Source organism: Buteo buteo, chromosome 1 (genome assembly GCF_964188355.1).
Source record: "Buteo buteo chromosome 1, bButBut1.hap1.1, whole genome shotgun sequence".
Classification (NCBI taxonomy): domain Eukaryota; kingdom Metazoa; phylum Chordata; class Aves; order Accipitriformes; family Accipitridae; genus Buteo; species Buteo buteo.
Window position 1 is genome coordinate 69,462,382 of NC_134171.1, and position 21,156 is coordinate 69,483,537.

The following is a 21,156-nucleotide window of genomic DNA, read 5'->3' on the forward strand; positions in this document are numbered from 1 at the left end:
GAAACCATAAAAATTGCAAACTTCTATGCCACTGACAGGATTTGAGAAGGGCTTGGGGTGGGAGGGGAGATAGATGTGTTAGTCACACATCATTTAGTTGTTGTCATTATTTTGAAAAATATGAAATAACAGATCTGATTTGTCTACAGGTTTTAATTTACTATTGATGGCTCGCTGCTCTTCAGTGGCCTAAAATAACATCAAAATAGTCTTTCTGGAAAGACATGCATAAGTGCTGCATAAGAACTGACCATAGATTGTACTTATAACCCAGAATTGGCACGTTTACTCTGTATAGAAAAAGAGTGTGCAAGATATCCAATTATCTATATGGCAACAGGAAGTTCAAAAGATGTAACTGGAATAAGCAGTGGGAATGCCTGAATCAGAGCACAAGACTGGAATCAAAAAAGGATATGCAAACTGACACCTGACATCGGCTTTTTATTCTGCTTATGATGCTAATGCTTGAAAAGACAGTAAGGACTAAAATACCACAGATATCTGTGCAGGCAAGATTTAGAATGATTTAAAGTACAAAAAAATTGTATGGAAAAGCAAGCAATGTTTGTTCAAGAATTCTCTTATCAGAATACAAAGCTCTTAGATATAAAGACATCTAGGACACTATTTTAGACCAACTAACAGTCCATAACATTAACGATGATGGTATGATAACTTAAATCATGTCACTTGCACTCAAAAATTAATCACAGCTGCAGTTTTTACTACCTGATTTACTCTGAAGATGCAAACAATCAGGTAAAACAATCAAGAAACATTAAAGCAGTCAAGTGCTTTATCTTCTGTAAAGATTATGACCAAGTCCAACTTACAACCAGAATATGTATTTTTCATTTTGGATTTGAACAAACACCAGCTAATCTTGGGAGGAAAAACATCCAGTGGGGTCAGTATTGTATTTCCAGAATGGCATTTGAAAAATGTATCCCCATGTGAAGTGACTTAGTCACTACCAACACAACTAAGACTGCAGTAATGGTTGTAATAGCAAATAAAAATAACAGGGGAAGCATAGAAAGTTGTGCATGCTGGTGTGTTTGTGAGCCAGGCAAAAGTAATTAGATTGATGATTACTAATTACAGATTATAACTTAGATGTCTATCAAAGAATAAAACCACCCTGTAATACTCAATGTTTTGTATATAGCAGTTTAGATCTACATATTCTTACTAGTATACATTTCTGTTTCTCAGTATTAGCTACCAATCTTTGCCTTAGTAATAAGATGCATGTCCAGAAAAAATTGAGGGTTTCTCAACATTTTATAATAACATCATGCTGAATTGCAACTGTATGCAGATTACATATTATATATAAACATAGACATGAAAATCTAGGTTTTCACACTTGTTTCTCTATCTGCATAATTGTAACTGTGCACTTGAATATTTATATGTTCACTTTTTAGCACATTAATTTTAAAACACGAAAAACTGAGTTTTACTGGGTGAAATATGATGTGAAGTGTCACTTATAAAATACAGTATTCTACAGTAATTACTGCAAACTGCAGTATTGCTATTGTTACTTATGGTGTCTTAAATCATTGCTACAGAAATTCTGTAGTAATATTTTAAAAAGGAGAAGAAATGCTTGATTTGTACAGGTAAATATAATTTGCATTCCCAAAACTGTTTTTATGCACATGAAAATTAACAATAGTTAGCCAATTTAACTTTCAAATCATACATACATTTATCAGCTATATTTATCCTCTGCTTCAACTATGCAAACATACAAAAGTATAACACTTCTATTTATTATGTGATACATTATTATCAATTAGTGAAAATACAGCTGACAGTATCAAAAATATAAATAGAAGGTTAATTTTTTCTGAAGACTTAGTTCACTGCTTTTCTACCCTGCCACTTACTAGCCTTATAATAATGGGAGATTATTGCACCTTTTAAAATAAATACAAGATTTTTGGATAAGAAACTATCTAACTAAATGGAATCTTTTAAGACTGAGTGGCAGGTTTGATTAGAGCTTCCTCACTTATAAATGAAGCAGATACTCTGCAAATCTTAAAAAGTTTAAACCAAAATTGTTCCATTAGGCAATCAGTGGCTATATAAGAACATATGTATGATTTTCATTTTATTTCATTAATTACTTAATGAATTTTGCTTCATTCTATTTTATAAGCCATCCACAATTTTATGTTGATATCCTACCTTTGCCACTACCTGTACTAAACACTGTAACTGGTGTCTTGATGTCTTTTCATGTACATAAATAAGTTATCTGAGATGAATGGACCTTGACTAAATCTTTCCTGGGAAGAACGAAATACATAACTCTTATTTAACTTCCACATGGCTATAACTGTGCCATAAGCAGTATGATCTGCTTTTCTGGGCGTGCCTGGCTGTGTACTAAGTTTCCAGTGTTTCTGCACATCCCTGCAGTCCTTCTTGCCTACTCCCTATCTGTATGGATACAGAATTATGTCCCTCTTCCAGAGATGATGTAAACATACTGAAAAAAATTTACTAAGATAAAGACGGCAAAACCAAGGGACTGTTCTTACAGAAAGAAGGCCCATTTTGCTATGAGTTCAAGGAAGAATCAAGAATTAGCTGTAAATGAGAGAAGAAAACATCAGTACTTGAAGGAAAACACGAGGTGCAAGGAAGGAGAATCACTAGCTCTTTGAAGCATCTGCTTGAAAACAAGCCAGATAACTGTGTCACACATTTTTGTCCAGCTCTGTATATTGTTAAAATTAAAAACCATCAAGTGTAGGATCTCTGCAATGCCTGTATTTCATACAATTCAGTTATCACATTTCTCTGCTATGGTACTATAAGAACCTATGCCAATTAATTTGCAACTGAGAAAAGAAATACTAAATTCCTAAAGGCTCTTGGGGAACTTGTCTTTGTAACGAGTCCTCCCTGGTTGGATAGCAGAGACCGAGCTCTCAGAGGAGCATGCAAGACAGGAAAGCTGCATGCTAAGCCTGTATATAGAGACCAAAAGGCAGTGCCTAAGCTCTGCTCAGGTTGAAAAATGTAAGGATTCACTATGAGGCTTTAGTGAGTGTTCAGATGCAAAGTTTACAGGGTAGACAAGAAGGCGGCTGTCAAAATTACAAAATTAGGTGATTTATAAAATTGCAATGTAGGTGATTATAAATCTACATTATGGAAGATTCTTAACCCTGACCTTTTTAAGGTGTTACAACAGAAAAAGCTGGTTCTGCAAAGCAGATAGATAGAGGAATTTTGTTGATTTCCAAACTCGTCACCCAACACCACTGTCCCAAGCCAATCCTACCACTTTTCTCTTCCTCTTTGGTTAGCTTTGGTTTAGCAATGCAGTCATGCTGCTGCCAGTTCCAAATACGTATCTTTCCCCCATCAGACTGAGAAGCTCCAGCCAGTTCTTTCCATTCTGTCCCCAGCAATGAGACACTCCATTTTTGGGGATGTTGTCCTATGGCTTTACCAGCTACTACTGACCTTCAATGAGCAGAGGCACAGGCACATCCTGGCTGAATCCTCTATACTGGGTTCTGGAGACCAGAAATTCCTCTCAACAAACCCAAGATCAAAGGCATATGGCTGCTGACATTACAGCGTATCATCCAGCAGGAGATAATGTTGAATTTCATTATGGATGTTAGCTTCTACTCTTTCTTGCAGTAAACTCAAATTATTATCTTGAATACTGCCGCAATCCATCTCCCAGCTGAGCCATGTTACTAAACCACAATTTCAGTTCAGCTTGTTTTAAGACGGAGATACCATGTACTCAGCTGATACTTTTTAAGTAACATTGTTCAAACAAATTATCATTAATCACCCTGTAAGAACATATATCTACAACATTTAAGACAAAGCTAAAGACTGATGTTACGACATAAATGTAAAGAATTATTACAAGGGTTTTGAATTCACAGTCAAGCCCCAAGAAAAGGAGCCCTTAGCATCATCCTCTCTTCTTTCTGGGGTTGAGAGATTTAAAATTCAGAAAGCCTGTATATTTGTGGAAAAATGACAGTCACGATACAATAAGGTAGACAATACACCTGAATTCTCTGCATCTGAGGAAACTGAGGTGTAAAAATGCTACGTATACATGTATAGCAGTTACAATAGTGTGAAGTTCATCCACAGAAGAATCAATGCCAAGAACATCTATTTTCAATAAACAGCGTGCTCTCCCAAAGCCTAAGTCATACAAAACTGTCTGATACAAACTTCTGTTTCACATTTAGAAAAGAATGCAACTCTACAGTTTTGGCCACATGGCCACCACAAGACAAAGACATTTACGTCAAAGCCTACTGCAACTGCACATAGATCCAAATTCAGCTATTACCATAGCAATATGTCTTTTTTGCATTTATGGTCCTAAACTGTCATCACCAGCCATTGTCTTCAATTTCATTCTCCGAAAGATGTTACTTTGACTAGATAAGCAAGCAGAAAGAGAGTAAGGCTAGACTGGACCAGTATTGCCTTGAGTTACACTTTGACGTCCCTGCATATTGAGGCACAATAAATGTCACCTCCATCTCTGAACACTTTGTTTTGAGGCAGATCCATAAAGAATGAGTGAAGCTGTTCTTCCAGGGACACAGGGACAATGGCTTATGCTGGGGAACTCCTGCTTCCCTGTTTTGGACATCTTGCAACAAGTTAAAAATCCTCCTTCTCTTTGCCTGGTAGTGAAGAAAATCAGGCAAATGTTACTTATTCCAGTAATGTATCATTCCAACAGAAGCTCTGTGCTTTGGCAGCACTTCACTGAATTCTCTGGCTTCATCAGTTCAGTTATTATTTTTGTATTATCTGGTAATTTAGATACAGTTATTGTAGGTTCTTCAGCCTGTGTTAGATATTCTCTATACTCCCCAGAGTTTTGTATCCTGTTTTATACTTCTTCTCTTGTTTTTATCAGTTGTCACCTATTGTGCCTCAGTATTTTACTCTCGGGTGCTTCAATTATATATGAATGCGATGTGCTTCACAGCAGCTAGTTTCCATTTGCCATCTAAATATCTTTGTACATGAATGGAGTAACCTACATTTAACTTCACAGACCGTTGTGCAAATCTACTGTATTTCAGCTTTTGGGTTTGGGGGGATTTTTTTGTCTGCTTGCTTTTATTTGATAATTGATTTCTAGCTGTTTTTTCCTCTGCTTTCCAAATCGAAAATAGAACGGGGGGGGGGGGGGGGGGGGGAAGATTAGGAAAGAAGTCACAGAGCCTATCCCTAAACCTGAAGGGAAAGAGGCTAGCTTGATATATTACAGGCCCTATCTGACCTAAGAGGTTCATACTGGCTCCCTTGGTGGAGTTCATGTACTTAATCTTGGCAATTTCTTTAAAAAAAAGTCTGTTACAAGAAAGAGTAGCTTATCTGGTTTTAATGTCTTAGTAGTAGCAGTAATTATTTGCAAAGCTTTGGTAGTAGCCCACAAGACTGATTTTTCAGAAGTGCTTTCATCCCACAATTAAGTAGAAGCTGTTTTCCCAGTACTCCTAAAAATAAGACACTTGAAAACAGAGAGGCAAGATCCTTGCTCTAAGAGTATTGCCTACACAGACAAAAGCCAGGTAAAGATGAAGGCAGACATATGGACTGGCATTGACATTTATATGGATCTCCTTTGACTTGTCAGAAAACATTTGCAATGTCCGATACACATAAATGTGTTTGATACTTGTGGAATTATTTTGCATAAATATAAATACACTGAAGGAAAATCAAGTATCCCTCACATCATGCTTCCCTATGCTCCTTATACAGTATGACAGGATACTGAAATGGAATTTACTATCAAATTCTTATAACTTTGAGCTTGGGCTGTAAGTCTTAAAATCATACAAAATAACAATCAGTGCACTACATTATCAGAACAATCTTTCTTTTTATCAGGTTATTTTTTTTCCTCGCCTACTTGTCAGATGTCTTTGCCTCAGTCTACGTTATTCAGAAAATGTAGGGGGTAGAAAACATATGCTGAAGAAAAATGACCTGCCCACAAAGCTTATGGCTGACCACCACAGTTTTAAGGGTGTTACCACTCATTAAAGTTACTTCACAGAGCAGATAATGATCTGTTTAAGCTCATGAAAAGCACGGGGACTTTTAGGGAAAATTGGGTACTCATATAGTATTATGTTAAGCAGTCATCTTGCTGCTTGCATCTGAATTTCATACTCAAACATGCATTTAATATAATGCCAGTGTTCAGAAAAACATAAAAAACAGTAAGCATGTATTCTTATAGGAAAAAGAAATCTCAGTACTAGAAGAACAGAAAATAGCTGTGTAGGGACAAAAACAATTCAAAGCAGAAGGCTTCGATATATAGCAATATAACATTGTATTTGTTTTGATTTTTGCTTTTCTGAATCCCATGAGCACCTAATATACCTTTTAGACTATTTTGAAATAATTTTAAAAGTAAATAATTTGGTAGGACTTTTTTAATCAATTGTTAATCCATGATTTGAGTGGCAGTCTCACTAATCGGGAAAGCAGCATGAACAAGTGGTAAGTAAATACAAATCAAAATGCATCAAGAAATAAATGTCTGAAAAAAACAGCAATGCACTAGGGGATTTTCTGACTTTAAATCTGTGCAAATACAGATTGAGCTTAAGATGTGTGGTTATTGGTTAAACAATTTTTAATGAAATATAAAGACCTATGTGCTCTTAAATGGATAATTTATGTGCAATGTTATTGTCTCTCAAGGTTTAATTAAATGTTTGCCTTGTGGCTAATCAGCTACAATTAATAAATGAAGCCTATATTCATGTCACTGATAGGGAATGTTAAAATGGCCTCCATCAGAATTTCAGTATCACTTTTGTGGCTGGTTGATAACAACAATCTAATGTATCAGAAACTTCCACAAAATAATTTGGCAAGGACACTAAGACAAAATTACATTAATATAATGCCATGTTTTTATCACAATGCATAATTTTAAGTTCAGTTTGGAAGTAAGTACCTAGAAGTACTTAATGTGGAAGTGTATGCCTACAAAATGCTTTTCATCCCTAAAGTTTCCAAAGTTCAATTTAAACATCTACTATACCTAAAAAGAGCAACGCTTCTTAGCCTTACAGTTACAAAAGAGTTTACACAGTGGAGCAAAAGCATCCGTTAATCACCAGACCTACTGAACCCAAAGGATTTAAACTATCTCTGGCATGATACACTAAATGTTGCCTTAGGACTATGTAACACCACCACGTTATTTTCCTAGACATGGCCTTTCCATGCCTTTTTCACTCCTCCTACTTTAAGTTATAAACCTCAATAGGTAAGCATTTAAAAAGTAGGTGAGCCTCTGCTGAGTACCCTCCCACCTGAATACATTACATAAATCACAGGCCAAAGGCAATACTGGCTGTCACTGACAGTGTTCCAGAAGTCAGCTAGAAAGAGAATTTGAGATCTCCTGACCTCAAAAGACATCTGTCCTACGTAGTTCACACATTGTTATTTATTGTTTACACTGCAGTAGTGCACAAAGGTCTCAGGGCTAGGCTCCATCATGAAATGTTATCTGTAAATAATATGCAGTTACTTGTCTGTATCAGTGTTTAAGATGAGAGACAATCAACGGGTGTGACTAGATATGCTGGTTTTGGCTGGGATAGAGTTAATTTTCTTCATAGGAACTAGTATGGGGCTGTGTTTTGGATTTGTGCTGGAAATAGCGTTGATAACCCAGGGATGTTTTAGTTATTGCTGAGCAGCGCTCACACAGAGCCAAGGGCTTTTCTGCTCCTCACCCCACACCACCAGCGAGTAGGCTGGGGTTGTACAAGAAGTTGGGAGGGGACACAGCCGGGACAGCTGGCCCCAACTGACCAAAGGGATATTCCAGACCATTTGACATCATGCTCAGCATATAAATCTTGGGGAAGAAGAAGAAGGAAGGGGGGGGACGATGTTTGGAGCGATGGCGTTTGTCTTTCCAGGTAACTGTTACACATGATGGAGCCCTGCTTTCCTGGAGATGGCTGAACACCTGCCTGCCAATGGAAAGTAGTGAATTAATTCCTTGGTTTGCTTTGCTTGTGTGTGCAGCTTTTGCTTTACCTATTAAACTGTCTTTATCTCAACCCATGAGTTTTCTCACTTTTAGTCTTCTGATTCTCTCCTCCATCCCACCGGGTGGGAGTGAGCGAGTGGCTGTGGTGCTTAGTTGCCAGCTGGGGTTAAACCATGACACCAGAACTAGAAAACAATAATGGAAGAAGAGTTTAACAGCAATTAAGAATAAACAATATTCAGGGACCACGTGGAAAACTTCAGAGTTTCATCTTACTGGGAAAAAAATTATCCTTCAGCGTAACTTAATATGAACACCTTTTGCTGGCAGTCTTTCTGATTATCTCAAATTATTCTTTCACCAATTTAAGCATAATCTATCAGACAAGGAAGGGAACTGTACAAGATAATTCTTAGTAATTCATTTTGATTGCACTTCCTTTGATTTAGTTAGATTCTCATTCAGCCACAAGTCATGCCACGTACAGAATCATGAAATTCACTCAGGAATCTGAAAGACTGTAAATACTCCTGTCTTCTATCAGTATAAAGAAAGGCATAATTAATTACAGTACAGTAAGGATATTGGCTGTATATTTTGTCTCAGGAAATGAAAACTTATTCAAGAATAACTTATTTCTCTTGGGGTTGTAAAGACATCTTTATCTGTAAGTCACTGTTCTTTTACACAGGCTTCCATTTATTACAGAATGAAGACTATACAAATTAATGTATTAGAATTATTTAGCTCATTTCTCCAAGAAACAAAGCTTGTCCCAACATACAGCAGAATAAACAACGACACACTGAATACACGAAACACAGCGAAGTTTTCTAAATGTGATTACAGTGGCTGTTTCTATCAGTTACTAATATCAGTTCTACACATAAAACATTTTTTAAAGAATGCTCTATAGGATAAACAGTCTTAACCTAATTCTGATTACTATTTTCCATTCAATCATGAAGGAGACCTTCAAACTCACTTGCCTGAGGCACTGAGAAGCTCCAGGTCTTTGACGCTCATGAAAGAAAGATAACAATCACTCTTCAGGGGAGAGAGATCTTATTATACGTACCCTGTGGGGTTTTTTTATCCTTTATCAAACTGCACCTTTGTGGGCCTTTAATTTCTTAATGGGTTGTTTATCCTTTCCCCCATAATTCATGATGATAAGCTAGATGTCACATAGATATTGTTATGGTGATGAAAAAGTTGTACTGATGAGCCAAGTCAGTGATGCAGTTTGATTAACTTTTTATACAAATCTTTCTAGACAGCTTTCAAAAGAAGGCAAAACAAATAAGTTAGTTGATAATGTTACAAATGTTTCATAGGTGAAAATCTATCTGATGTGTACCTATAAATCTATGAGTACTAATACCTGAAATAAGTAAACATTACCACAGAACCAGGAAGAGATATTAATGGGATAAATTTCAGTTTGTTGTAAAGAGAGGGAGTGGGAAAGGGAGCAGGAGTAAACATATAAAGTGCACACTGGGGCAGTTTTGTCTATAATGCATGTAGAACATAGGGCCTACAATGAGATGACATAATAGACTTAACAGCATGAGTTTTGGAAAGCAGTATTACTTGCAACTCAATCATTCATGAATAAGTTTATTAGGTGATCTCAGGCAAATGCTAATAAAACCTTTCTACAATGCCACCTTTGTTGATCCTATACATGTCTCTCAGGTTAAAGAAATACTGATTTAGACACTTCTGAGATGTGTTGTCATGTCACCATGAATCCAGATATCATTTGTAATAGCCATAAAATTGAAGGGCAGTATCTCTGTACCCTCCAGGACTACAAATGAATGTTTCTCTTTTTAACAACGCAAACCTCAAATTCCTAGGCATTCAGAACAATAAGGCCTGAAGAGGAGAAATTTTTGCCCATTGTAGCCCCTATTTCAATGGCTGAGGAAATGCTAATTTTGGAAAAAAATAAAAAAATAAGTTCTTTCCTCATTTTTTGTGGCATATCCTCTTCCCTAGTACCTATTTCTACCAAGGCACATTACATATTGTCATGAACACTCAGACTACATTGTTACCGAAATAACTGTATCTTGTTTTAGTAAACCATAATCATATTTATCCTCCTTTTAACTATGTCAGCCCTTAGACCTATTTGTTTAGAGCTAAACTGGGAAAGGTTGCTACTTATGTTAGCAAGTTTTTAGTCATATGAGTGGTTCCATTTGAAGTGAATGGAGCAACTTATATAAATAAATGCTTACCAGCATGTTAGAGTAGTGTTAACGCAGTCCTATTTTGCTTAGTTTCCCATTACAGTGTTTGAACTGACATAAGAAAAGATAAATGGAAATCCTGATAAAACAAAAGCTTATGGTGTCTAATCCTTTTGCTCTAATGCTACTGTGGAACACTTCCTGCTGCAAGCTACAGCAAGATGAAACATAACAAGAACAGTGAAGTAAAGATTTTGGAGACTTACATTCTCTGTCAAATATTTGGCTCTTTCCTGCGCCTATTATGCCATCAATGGAACTTGACAATGATCTACTATATCGATGCATAATATGTGAATAATGAATAGCAAGACCAGGGATCCTTATAGTAATTTTAACACTAAGTTTGTTTGATCTTCATCAGCACTGCTGTCTCCATCTCATCACTCAAATAGAAAGCTAAAAAAGGAGATACATGATGTTGAGAATATTGCTGAGGTTGGGTAAACAGGATGCAAGTGCCACATTAGATAAACAGTGGAAATCTTTAGTCGGTATGATACTACTTACTCAGATTTAAATATGTATTTGCCATAAAGAAAAAAATCAGAGGCAAATCCTCCAATTTAGTTGTGTATTCCAACTGCCTCTGAAATTAAAAGAGATGGCTTTTGTAGCAAAAGTACTTTTATATTCAGTAATACTTTTATTGCTGTCAAAAAGAGCAGTACCAGGTCTTGCCTGGCACAGCCTTCCCTGGCTAATTACCACCTGTACCAGGACCCCTACTTGTGAGGGGTCTGCATTTACCCAGCTTGCTTCTTCAAGTCCTAGCTTCATGCTGGTACCTGACCAGCAAGTTTTGCAGCATCACCAGTACCTACCAACAAAGCAGCTGATCAACACATGGCAGAACTGGGCTCCATACTAGCAGATTGGTCCACAAAATCCTCATGCTCATCTCTAAAGAAGCCAGAGGGGTATCACGTACAGAGTGATTATGAGGAAGGTATCTAAATATGGTTTTGAAGAGTCTACTGTGAAAGAAAAATATTATAATGTACCTGGGGAAGTGTCTCATTTGTGTGTAAAAGAAAACGATTTCTGGTGGTACTTGACCTATGATAACTACTTAGAACAGCAAGTTACACATTTCACTAACGTAGGAACATCAGAAAGGTAGAAATACTGTTTACCTCTCACATGTATAAGGAAAAGAGGCATAGGAAAAATGAATCCTTTTACAGAAAGATAATCTGTTTTGAGAGAAGACAGGTTTCCTGTTATTTGGCTTTAAAGAAAGTTCACAAAAAAACCTGAGGTTAGAAGTATTGGCTGCAAAACCTTACAGGATCTATCTCCAGAAATTCTCTGTTTTTTCTGAGGTTTTGCTTATTTCACTTGGTATAAGAAACAACAATAGTGCCACAGTCAACTTTTGGTTGAAGTTCATGCCAAATCAGTACCTAGCTTAGTATGCCATCCAATGTCTCAAAGATTGCAGAATCTTCTCATTCACCACCTTTTGACTTCTGGCCCTGGGCCTGGTGGAGAAGGAAGTTTGACTAACGAAATCCTGGCAACTTCATAGATTATTTCTATTCAATCAGCCTGTCATACCTCCACACCTGCAGCCCACAGCAGCCAGCACTAGCTTTTGTACCTTTTGTGTACATCGTACAGCTTTGCACACTGATTGCTGCCTGGTAGCATGCTCAGTGTTGCCCTCCTCTAGTTCCCTGGTTTTGTATTTTTGACACTTCAACCTTTTCACCTCTTTTCATTTTTTCATATTTTTCTCCATGACCACTTTAGTTTTTACCAAGTCTCTCTCTCTCTTTCCCCTCTTCTAGAGTGGAGGACTGAGGACACGTCAATTATGGTTTTTTCTGCAGTGGACAGGTTAACAGGTAACAGGAAAATCAAAACCACCAGGGACCAAAGACGGACAGCTAAGCAGGAGTCAAAAAACTTTTTTTTTTTCTAATATAGTTAATGTAATAGTGCACAGGTTCTTAACTAGTTTTATGAGCAGTATTCAAGTATTCAGTATTCAAGAGTATCCAGATATGTTCTGGTAAGTTTTCAGCATTGCAGCATTTAAGCACAGAGAGTATATTAGCAATTCCTTTTTCACACAACCATTAAAGCTGCACACATTCCTAAGGGTACCATCTACTCAGAATGATCAATATATTGCACTTTTTTCCTCTTTAGTTTACATTTTTGAATATGCCAACATCTGAACACCAAGTTTTTCTCAAACAAATTAATTTTTCACACAGTTTTTGAAAAGTTGATCTGCTATAAAATATTATCCTTCCTTAGACATTATCATTGCTTACAGAATTGGAAGAAGACCTACCCTGATGACAGGGACAAAAAGTGTTAGCAATTTAAATATTTTTTTTTTAACATGGACAGACACCCTTTCCCTTCAGGACTTGCAAGCCAAACATTTCTAGACCAATGACATTGGTGCTACCACACAGCATTGTAATAGGAGTTGGTTTCATCCTTAACCACAGAAAGGCTACTGCTTCTTCATATTTCTGTATAGGTGTAGACTACCTTTGATTCTTTGCTAAAGCGTGTCCTCTCTAAGTTACATATTGTTTGGCACACAGCATCCTTTGAACACATCTCCATTAAAAAATCCTTACTTTGCTTCCAAGTCAAATGAATTATATATGCTTAACACAGAAGACGTAGTCGTGATGTAAAATGGCTGCTTGTGAAGAACTTCAGATATCATTCCAGAATATTACCAGTAATTTGAAATCTGCTGTTTTGTCTTTTCAGTTTTTACAAGTTTTCTTTATTAAGTTTATGTATAGGTTACAAATAATTGTGTCATTTAAGTGCTTCATCCAAAAAGCCATACGATAGTAAGTCAAATGCTTTACTGAAGTCTAATTAAATTACATCAATATGTGAAACCTGCAGCCTCATTAAGAAAACAAAGTGTGTTTGCCAGGCTCTATTTTTCTGCCAAGATATATATTTTTTTTTAGCAGAAGCCCATGTTAATTGGAATTATCTGTCTTCTTTAAAATTCTTTGTTAACTGAGTTTTATATTGGCTACTCCACATCTTGCCTGTGACCAATGTCACATTGGTAAACTACTATTATACCATTTATTCTTTTACAGTATAAGAACAATACTAGCTTTACCCTCTTTATGTAAATGTCTTGGTGTTCCAAGAACTTCTGAATATGAACACTGATAGTGCATACAACTTCTTGACATATTCATTCCAAACTCTCTAATGCCAGTTTTCTTTTAATGACTGAAATTGAACCATCCTCCTACATTATCATTTGAATAGAAAACAACTCTTCAATACCATACAAAATAACTACATCAGCTGCCATCTTCCCAAATGCACAGAATAAATATGTATATGTTTTAACATTCCAAGTTTGTCACTAATTATGGTTAAAGCTGACATCTTCATCCTTTAATAGGGTCATTCACTATTCAGATCATTTCCTATATTCTACACTTGAAAAAAACTTTCATTTTCCTCATTTTAACTCTGTTGACCATATGTATATTTCCCTTATAACCTTTTACTTCCCACAGTAATTTTTTACAATTCCTAGCTTCCAGTGTACATGTATGATACCACATTCTTTCTTCTGTTTCATAGATGTTTTCCTTGTAAACCACCCTAGCTTTTCAGCAAATGTATTCCTTAGTTGTGGGATTATGGCTTTGTGGGTATCTGGGCTAACATGCTTAAACGGTTTCCAATTATCATTCTCCCATTTCAGAATAAATTCTTTCTCCCAGCAGATTTACCATATAATAGTATTCACCTTTACAAAATTAGCCCTTTCGAAGCATTAAGTATACATATTATTGGTTTGGACTTAATTCTGTTTGCACATAACAAATGTGACCAAATCATTATCAGTTATACCTAAGCTATGGCTAATTTTTAGTTCTGTGATCAATTCCTTTTCATCTGACAAGATGAGGTCTAATATAGAATTCCCCTGTGTTGGATGCAACACTTTTTGAGTTAGGAAATTGACATTTAAAATATTTTGAAATTCCAAGTACATTTTAACACTGGCAGCATGAGACCTCCAGCATGTCATTCAGATTGAAATTCACTGCAGTACAGCAGTATTTTCCCTATATGTTGTAGGTGGGTAAGGCATAGGTCATGCTGTTCTCTAGTGTGATTTGATATCAGCTAAGTACCCTGTCAACTTCTGACTTATCCATTAGAACATTGACCCGTAAACATTCAAGATCATTTGCTTCCAATTGCCATCAACTCAGAAACAGGTAATGCCATTTTTGAAGTGCTTTCTGTCCACTTGATCCTTCCAAAATAGATTATAACAATTGATTTTGACATTCCAGTTTTCCAACCAGTTTTAGCAATAAAAACTAGGTCAAATCTGTGCTAAAAAATGACCTCTTCTGCTGGTGTCAAGTTTCCAACAGTAAAAAAGAGGCTACTGAAAAATCTCTGCTCTCTGTGTTCTTTAGCATCCCGATTATGATTTCTCTTATCATTTTCATTTGCACTTACCAAGAGCTCATTGGTTCCTTCTCACTATTTCCATTTCTTATAAGCTCCCAGACTCCCTGGCCGATCAGTCCCTTAGAAGAACAGTTCCTTTGTTACAGTAAATTAAGCAGCAGGCTCTCATCAACAGAAAGTGACAGAACTTTCCACAAACCAAAAGCCTCCATGTTATGTCACTCACTCAGAGATTAAGTCTAGTCTTTTCTACTTGCTCTTTTCCATTGCTCAAAAGTCCTGAAGGATGTCGGAGATCAGAGGTCCTGAAAGAAAAAAGCCTGCTCGCTGCAAGCGCTCATCCATAATCTAAGAGACTGCCCACAAACCTCCCTTTAAGTATCGATATGATATTGTCACTGATTCTTTGCTTGCCAACTTTAGAAGCTTCGAGAGACGCTCCCGCTTGAGGTGAGCTCATCTGAGCTCCAAGAAAGCGCACAAACGCTCCCCGTTAATGCCGAACGCCTCCAGCTGAGCTGACTTCTCGCCGCTTCCACGTTTGCCACGGCCTAAATCGGACTTTGCGGCTCACCTGGCCTGCAGGCCCCTGCCAGAGAGGAATCGCCGGCCTTGCTCCTCACGCCTCGGCGACCGGCCGCCTCGCAGAGACCGAAGGCAGAGGCGCCTCGCCCCGGGGCGGCCTCCAGAGGGCGGCGGGGCCTGAGGACGCCGGGCTCGGGGAAGGCGGCGGGGCGGGTAGGCCGGCCCGCCCTCCCTCAGCGCCGCCCGCCCCCGTCGCCATGGCGAAGCCGCGGGCGTCCCGGCTGCAGGCGGCGGCACCACCGGGGCCGAGCCGGTCGGCGAACCGGTCGGCGAAGGCCGCGAGCGTTGGCGGCCCGCTTCTGCTCCCCACCCCGCGCCTTGGGCGGCGGCGGCGGCGGGGGAACGGAGCCGGGAAGGGCCGGGTGCGATGGGCACGGCGGCGGCGAAGACCTCGTCCTGCAGCCGCGCCACGGGTAGAGGTCCGTTCCCCTGGAAAGTTCCACTAACTCCCCCCTTTTTTTTTTTTTTTAATGAGACTAAGACAGTACCAGAGGCAACGGTTGAGGGTATGTAGTGTATGGGGGTGGTGAACAGGTGAAGGGGGGAAAAAAAACCAAAAAAACGTTCCCAGCTGGTGGTCGGTGAAGGCCGGGAAGCAGCGAGGGGCGGCTGTCTTCCCTCAGCCGGGGCTGGATGGGCAGGGGGTTCAGAAAATGGGTCGGGCGCTGCAAAGCCAAGCGCTGGTTGGGGCCGTGACCTCAGGTTACTTGGAACAAATGACATCTATCGTGCTGGCTATAGATTTTAAAAGTTTATTGAGTTTTTTTAATCCATCATATCAGCGCTTTTGGTGGAATAGAGCGGCGTGGCTGTAAGTCTGTCCTGTCACGCTCTGATATCCATTTATTTTATGAGGTGCCAGGTAGCAGCAAATACGTCTGCAAAGGCAGCTGGATGTAGCCATGCCTGCTTCCTGGGGCTGCTTCCCTTTCTGGGAAATCCTCAGCCTCCAGTTAGGTTTGTTCATGCCTCAGAAAACAAAATCAGCTGGTGTTTTACCTTTAACTTCCGTGCATATTGGAGCGATTCCAGCCTGTGGGGAGATTCCCTTGACCGTGTGATCAAATTCAGCACTTCTTTAGAAACAAACTGCATTGCCTTGGCTTTTGCTAAATTCTGTGCGTGTTTGATTAAGCAAATGAGATGTGGTTTGAGCCTTATAATAAAGGAGTAGGATGTAAAGGGGTTAGCAGTCTTTAAATGATCAGCAGTGAAATTTGTGTGAATGTAATAGCACGTGTTTCAGAAGGATGCGTTGCTGATACCTTCTTGCCATGTGTCTCTGTGGCTGTAATTTACCTGTAAAGATTACAGTTACCTTGGAAATGAGGGGGGAAACACCATCCATTTCACTGGGAAAGGAAGCTCCCACCTCTAAAATAAAAATTAAATTGACATTATTATGAAGCAGGTTTGGGGTTTTTTTTTCATTCCCAAGCTTTGAGTTTGACATAGGAGTCAGGGCAATAGTTTTAATCCTTGTGAGGCTGTAATGGCCTCAGAAAAATGTCTGCATATGTACCTCATGTTAGTGTGAGACCTGTGTGCCTGCCAGCCTGTCTCTTCATAGGCTTGATTTCTGTGGGGTGGAAACCTGGAGCGTGTGGGCCAGCAAGGAGCTATTGTATGCTCCAGCCAGGTCCCATATGGGTGCAACCTGGAGCCCGAGACCTGTGGCATGCCACAAAGTACACCTACCCATCGATAGCTTTTCATGGTTGCAGTGCCCTACCAGGGCTTTCAAGGTCTCTTTTCAGCTGCTTACCCTGCCTTTTCTGCCCCATAGCTGCAGATGGTCAGCTCTCCTGCCTTGTCAAATTCAACAGCTGCCATTAAGACGTGGTCTGTTTTCTTTTTCTAACTAAGAGGCTTGTAGAAAGCTTGCATCTCCTCTGGGCTTCAATATTGTTGTTCCAAAGTTTAATTAGTATTTATCACTGAATAGCATCTTCCTAAAAAGAGATTTTCCTTTCTATTTTGCTTCTGGATACAAACCTCTCATTCTCTATAAGAAATATGATCTTTTATAGTGATGAATTACCCATATGTTTTCATTCTATTGATTTTTTTTTTCCATGACACACTTGTGTAAATTGTTGCTGCCTCTGACTATAGATTAGTTTATTTATAAATAACATTTTTTTGTTTCTGTAACAAATGTTATCATTAGTACTAAGCCCTAAAAGAATCACTTAGGGGAAATATCGTACCCTGTCATCTTTTCAACCTATAATTGTCTTTGTTATTCCATTCTAAGTAACACAATTAAAAAAATTACTTCACTACAACCGTAGCAAAATATTGCATTAATGAAATGGCTTTTGATCTCAGAAAGGCTAATATATAAAATATCTGCTAGTCTGATGCTGATCATTCAGTATCAGGTTGATTCGTATCTAACACTTATTTCCCATAAAATAAATTTCCTTTCACTAAATGTAGCAAATAGTTAAATTCTTTTCCCCCTCCTATTATATTCTGTTTTCCCATCCTTATTAAAAGTTTGTGCCTTGAGGCCTACCAGCAGGGCATGCAATACCTACATTAAACCAAATTTAAAAGTAAGGGTGCTCCTGCTGCTAACGTCCTCAGATCACAGACATACAAAATGAAGGAACTGGCAGCTGAAACTTTAATGGTAGGAAGTGTAGACTGAATACTTGGGGAAAAAACACAGTAGTTCTATATGAGAAAAAAGTCCTATTAGCATTTATGTACTTGAGAATTACGAGCTAGACGATTCTACATAACTGTGGGGCTTTCGGCTTTTAAGTAAAAACCTGTGTTCTAAGTACAGCATTACTTATATTTTTTATTCAAACGATTGTTACTATTATGATTATGTATTATTTTGAACATTAATACAGTGCCTATTGTTGCATTGCACACTGCATGTCCAATCATTTCTCCACCTTACATATTAACTTAAAATACTATTAATACTTGGACCTAGATAGTTTGAGAAAGCACAAGGAATCGCATGCAAGTAAGATTCCCAGATCAGTTGTCCCTGTGGAAATCAAAAGCACTGCAATGAAAGAGAAAACCATTGAAACTATGATCGTGACCATTCCTATGCATTATGTCCTACTGAAGTAATGCTGAGGCCTAGGAAGATTTGCGTGGAACTGGAGTCCAGTTTTACATGTAATGAAAATAAAGGAGAGTTGGCTGGGAAGCAGCACAAGACAGAGGAGAAACTGCATCACTGTGAAGACATTGTTTCAAGTAAGTTGTTTTTGTTTGTTTGTTTTAGTGAAAATGAATGTGTTGCCTCAAGCGATCCTACAAAGCCCAGGGGAGCATCCCAGGTTCATAGAGCAGACTGTTTGCCCCTCATTAGACTTTGCAAGGTATGTACCTCTTTTCTTTCAGAGTGTCATTTTTACTGTGAATATCTTCAATCAGCTATGCCAAGGTGACAAATTATGTTTGCTTTTTTGCAATGTTTAAAACTGCAAAAATAAGAGGCAAGAAAATTCTCTCTTAGGAAAGTTTTATAATTAAAAGGAAAAAAAACAAAATAGGAAATGTGTTCTGTTTAAGGTAGATATTTCATCCTAATTTTTCAAAACCTCTTAAAGAGCCATAGGAAGTTATTTCCATTTCGTGTTGATATGAATGTAGGTCATTGAAAATGTACTTATTTGGGTGATAAAACAAGATTTTTTTTTTATTATTTTTTCATTCAGGCACGAAATGGTTTCACATCTCTCAAAATACAATGAATAAAACTGACTTGAAAAACATTATCCTGTACTTAATAACAGAGTTAACAGCAGTGCCATAATATTTTCAAGGCATCTTCTTCATGCACATGCCTACATGGCTTTCTGTTCCGTTGCACTCATTTCTCCTCTTAGTTACTTGTATCCACACATTTTTGTCTTCCTCAGTAAGTACTGGTGTCTCAGTTACTACTCTGCCCCACTATGCTCTTTTTCTTGGAATTGCCTCCATTTCAGAAATAATAGTGGTTATTTTCTTCTTCCTCCTATTCTTTTTTTCTTCCCGCTCCTCCCCCCCCCCCCCCCAGTCCTAGCAGTCCCTTTAGCCTTTGGCTGAAAGGTCTGAGGTATCTCAGAGTTCAGCAGCTTGTCACAGATGAGTGATTTAGGATCCTTAAAGAATCTGTAAAAGTGTGACTTAACAGAGTTCGATGGCAAGATTCGCTCTATTGCTCATTACATGGGAGAAATATATAAAGGAAAATCAAGTTAGAATTGATTTAGAATGATTTGCACAGAGATCAGAGATGCAAAAAGGTAAGGGAGACCCTCCCGTTAAGTCACGAGATTCAGAATGAACCCCCTTGCTTTCTAAACTACTAATGGAGCTTACGTGCAGCTAGATCCAAACTTAGTCTCAGACCTGGTCAACAGTTTGTATCTAAGAGATTCAAAGGGTAAGGAAAACCTCCCATTGAGTCATGAGGTTCAGAATGGACCCCCTTGCTTTCTAAACTCCTTTTCAGAGAGGAGTCTAGGTGCAGCTGGATCCAGACTTAGTCTCAGACTTGTTCAATGGTTTATGTCTAAAAGATTATATGTGCACAATCAATCAGTCCTTTATATCACTTAGTTAGGATTTCAAAGTTTAGTATGCTATTAATCACTTACCGATCCGTCCAGGTGTCTGGTGTTAGTTCACCCCAAAGTTTGAGCCCTCAGCTTCCTGAAACAGACTTTCAGGCATTGAGTCTTATAAAAATAAATAATTTAATAGAGTGGTACAGCAGCAGGGCCAGCTCCAGTGGGTTGCCTCCAGGGAGGGACCAACGGAAGGAAGGGGAAAAAGAAAAGAAGAGGAAGGAAGGACACAAAAAAGGACCCAAACAAAGAAATCCCTGGGCAATTATACCCTTAGAGGCTATTTACCCACTCCTCACGCATTCTTTCCGTGCCTTCCACACGCCCTTTGGTCCAATAGGGATTCTGGTCTGACACCTTCTGACTCCTTATTGGATTCCTTCACTGTCTCCAAACAGGCTGTTCGCTATCTTTTTTGAGTTGCAGGTGCTGTTGAGAATTGTGGCCTTGAAGCCTCTTTATCTCCTGATTTACACTGGCTCTGGAGGCCCCTGTTTTGACTAAGTAGGCACATGTTCAGTAAATCTAAGTGGAAGTTTACAGCTTGCGGCCTAAGGCTTCAGCAAATTTAACTACTCATGCTAAGTAAGTAAAACTAAGCAAACAGCACATTAAATCACACAACATTATAACTCTAAGTGATTCATTCTATTTAAAACTTATTTATTTAAGCTAAATGACTAATATCTCTTAATACTGAGAGTATCCCTGCTCAAGGGGAGAGTTGCCTGGCATGCAGTCCAGTTGCCATCCAGGGAGAGTTCAAATTGGGCTCATCCAATGATCTGTTGTTGGTAAAATATCTCGTTGCTGGAGATTACCGCCACGCTGCCTAGCAGGGAGAGCTCAAAGAAGGCTCACTCAGGCTGTCCTATTTATGGGATAAAGTGGTTGGCCCATAGTCAAATTGCATACAATGGGAGAGGTATGCACGAGACTCCTTGTACCCACAACTTTCACTGTGTCGCTCTGCTCCTTTGTGGGTTTCCTAGAGGAGTTGGCCTGGCTACGGCTCAGGCCTTTACCTCCTTTGGAGCCTGTACCAAACTGGTGACGGTTTGGTTAAGGGGGTAGGTCTAGTGCATCTGTCACACAGCTGCACGTTCATGTTTAAAAGCAGTAAGGATCTAGAAACATGGTATCCGTGAGCCCGGTCTTTCTGAGGGGCTCATATTGATAGGTGTCCTCTCACACATTGATAGAATAAGGACATACA

General features: G+C 38.6%; 1 protein-coding gene across 7 annotated transcripts in view; it reads left to right on the forward strand.

The window, feature by feature from the left end:
- TTC29 (tetratricopeptide repeat domain 29) overlaps positions 1-21,156 on the forward strand; it is a 374,033-nt gene that overhangs the window by 217,668 nt on the left and 135,209 nt on the right. For all 7 annotated transcript variants that reach the window (XM_075035175.1, XM_075035158.1, XM_075035166.1 and 4 more), the window contains one exon: positions 18,608-18,704. In XM_075035175.1, coding sequence (XP_074891276.1) covers positions 18,613-18,704 — 92 coding nt within the window. In that variant the 5' untranslated portion in view covers positions 18,608-18,612. The remainder of the gene's footprint in view (positions 1-18,607; positions 18,705-21,156) is intronic.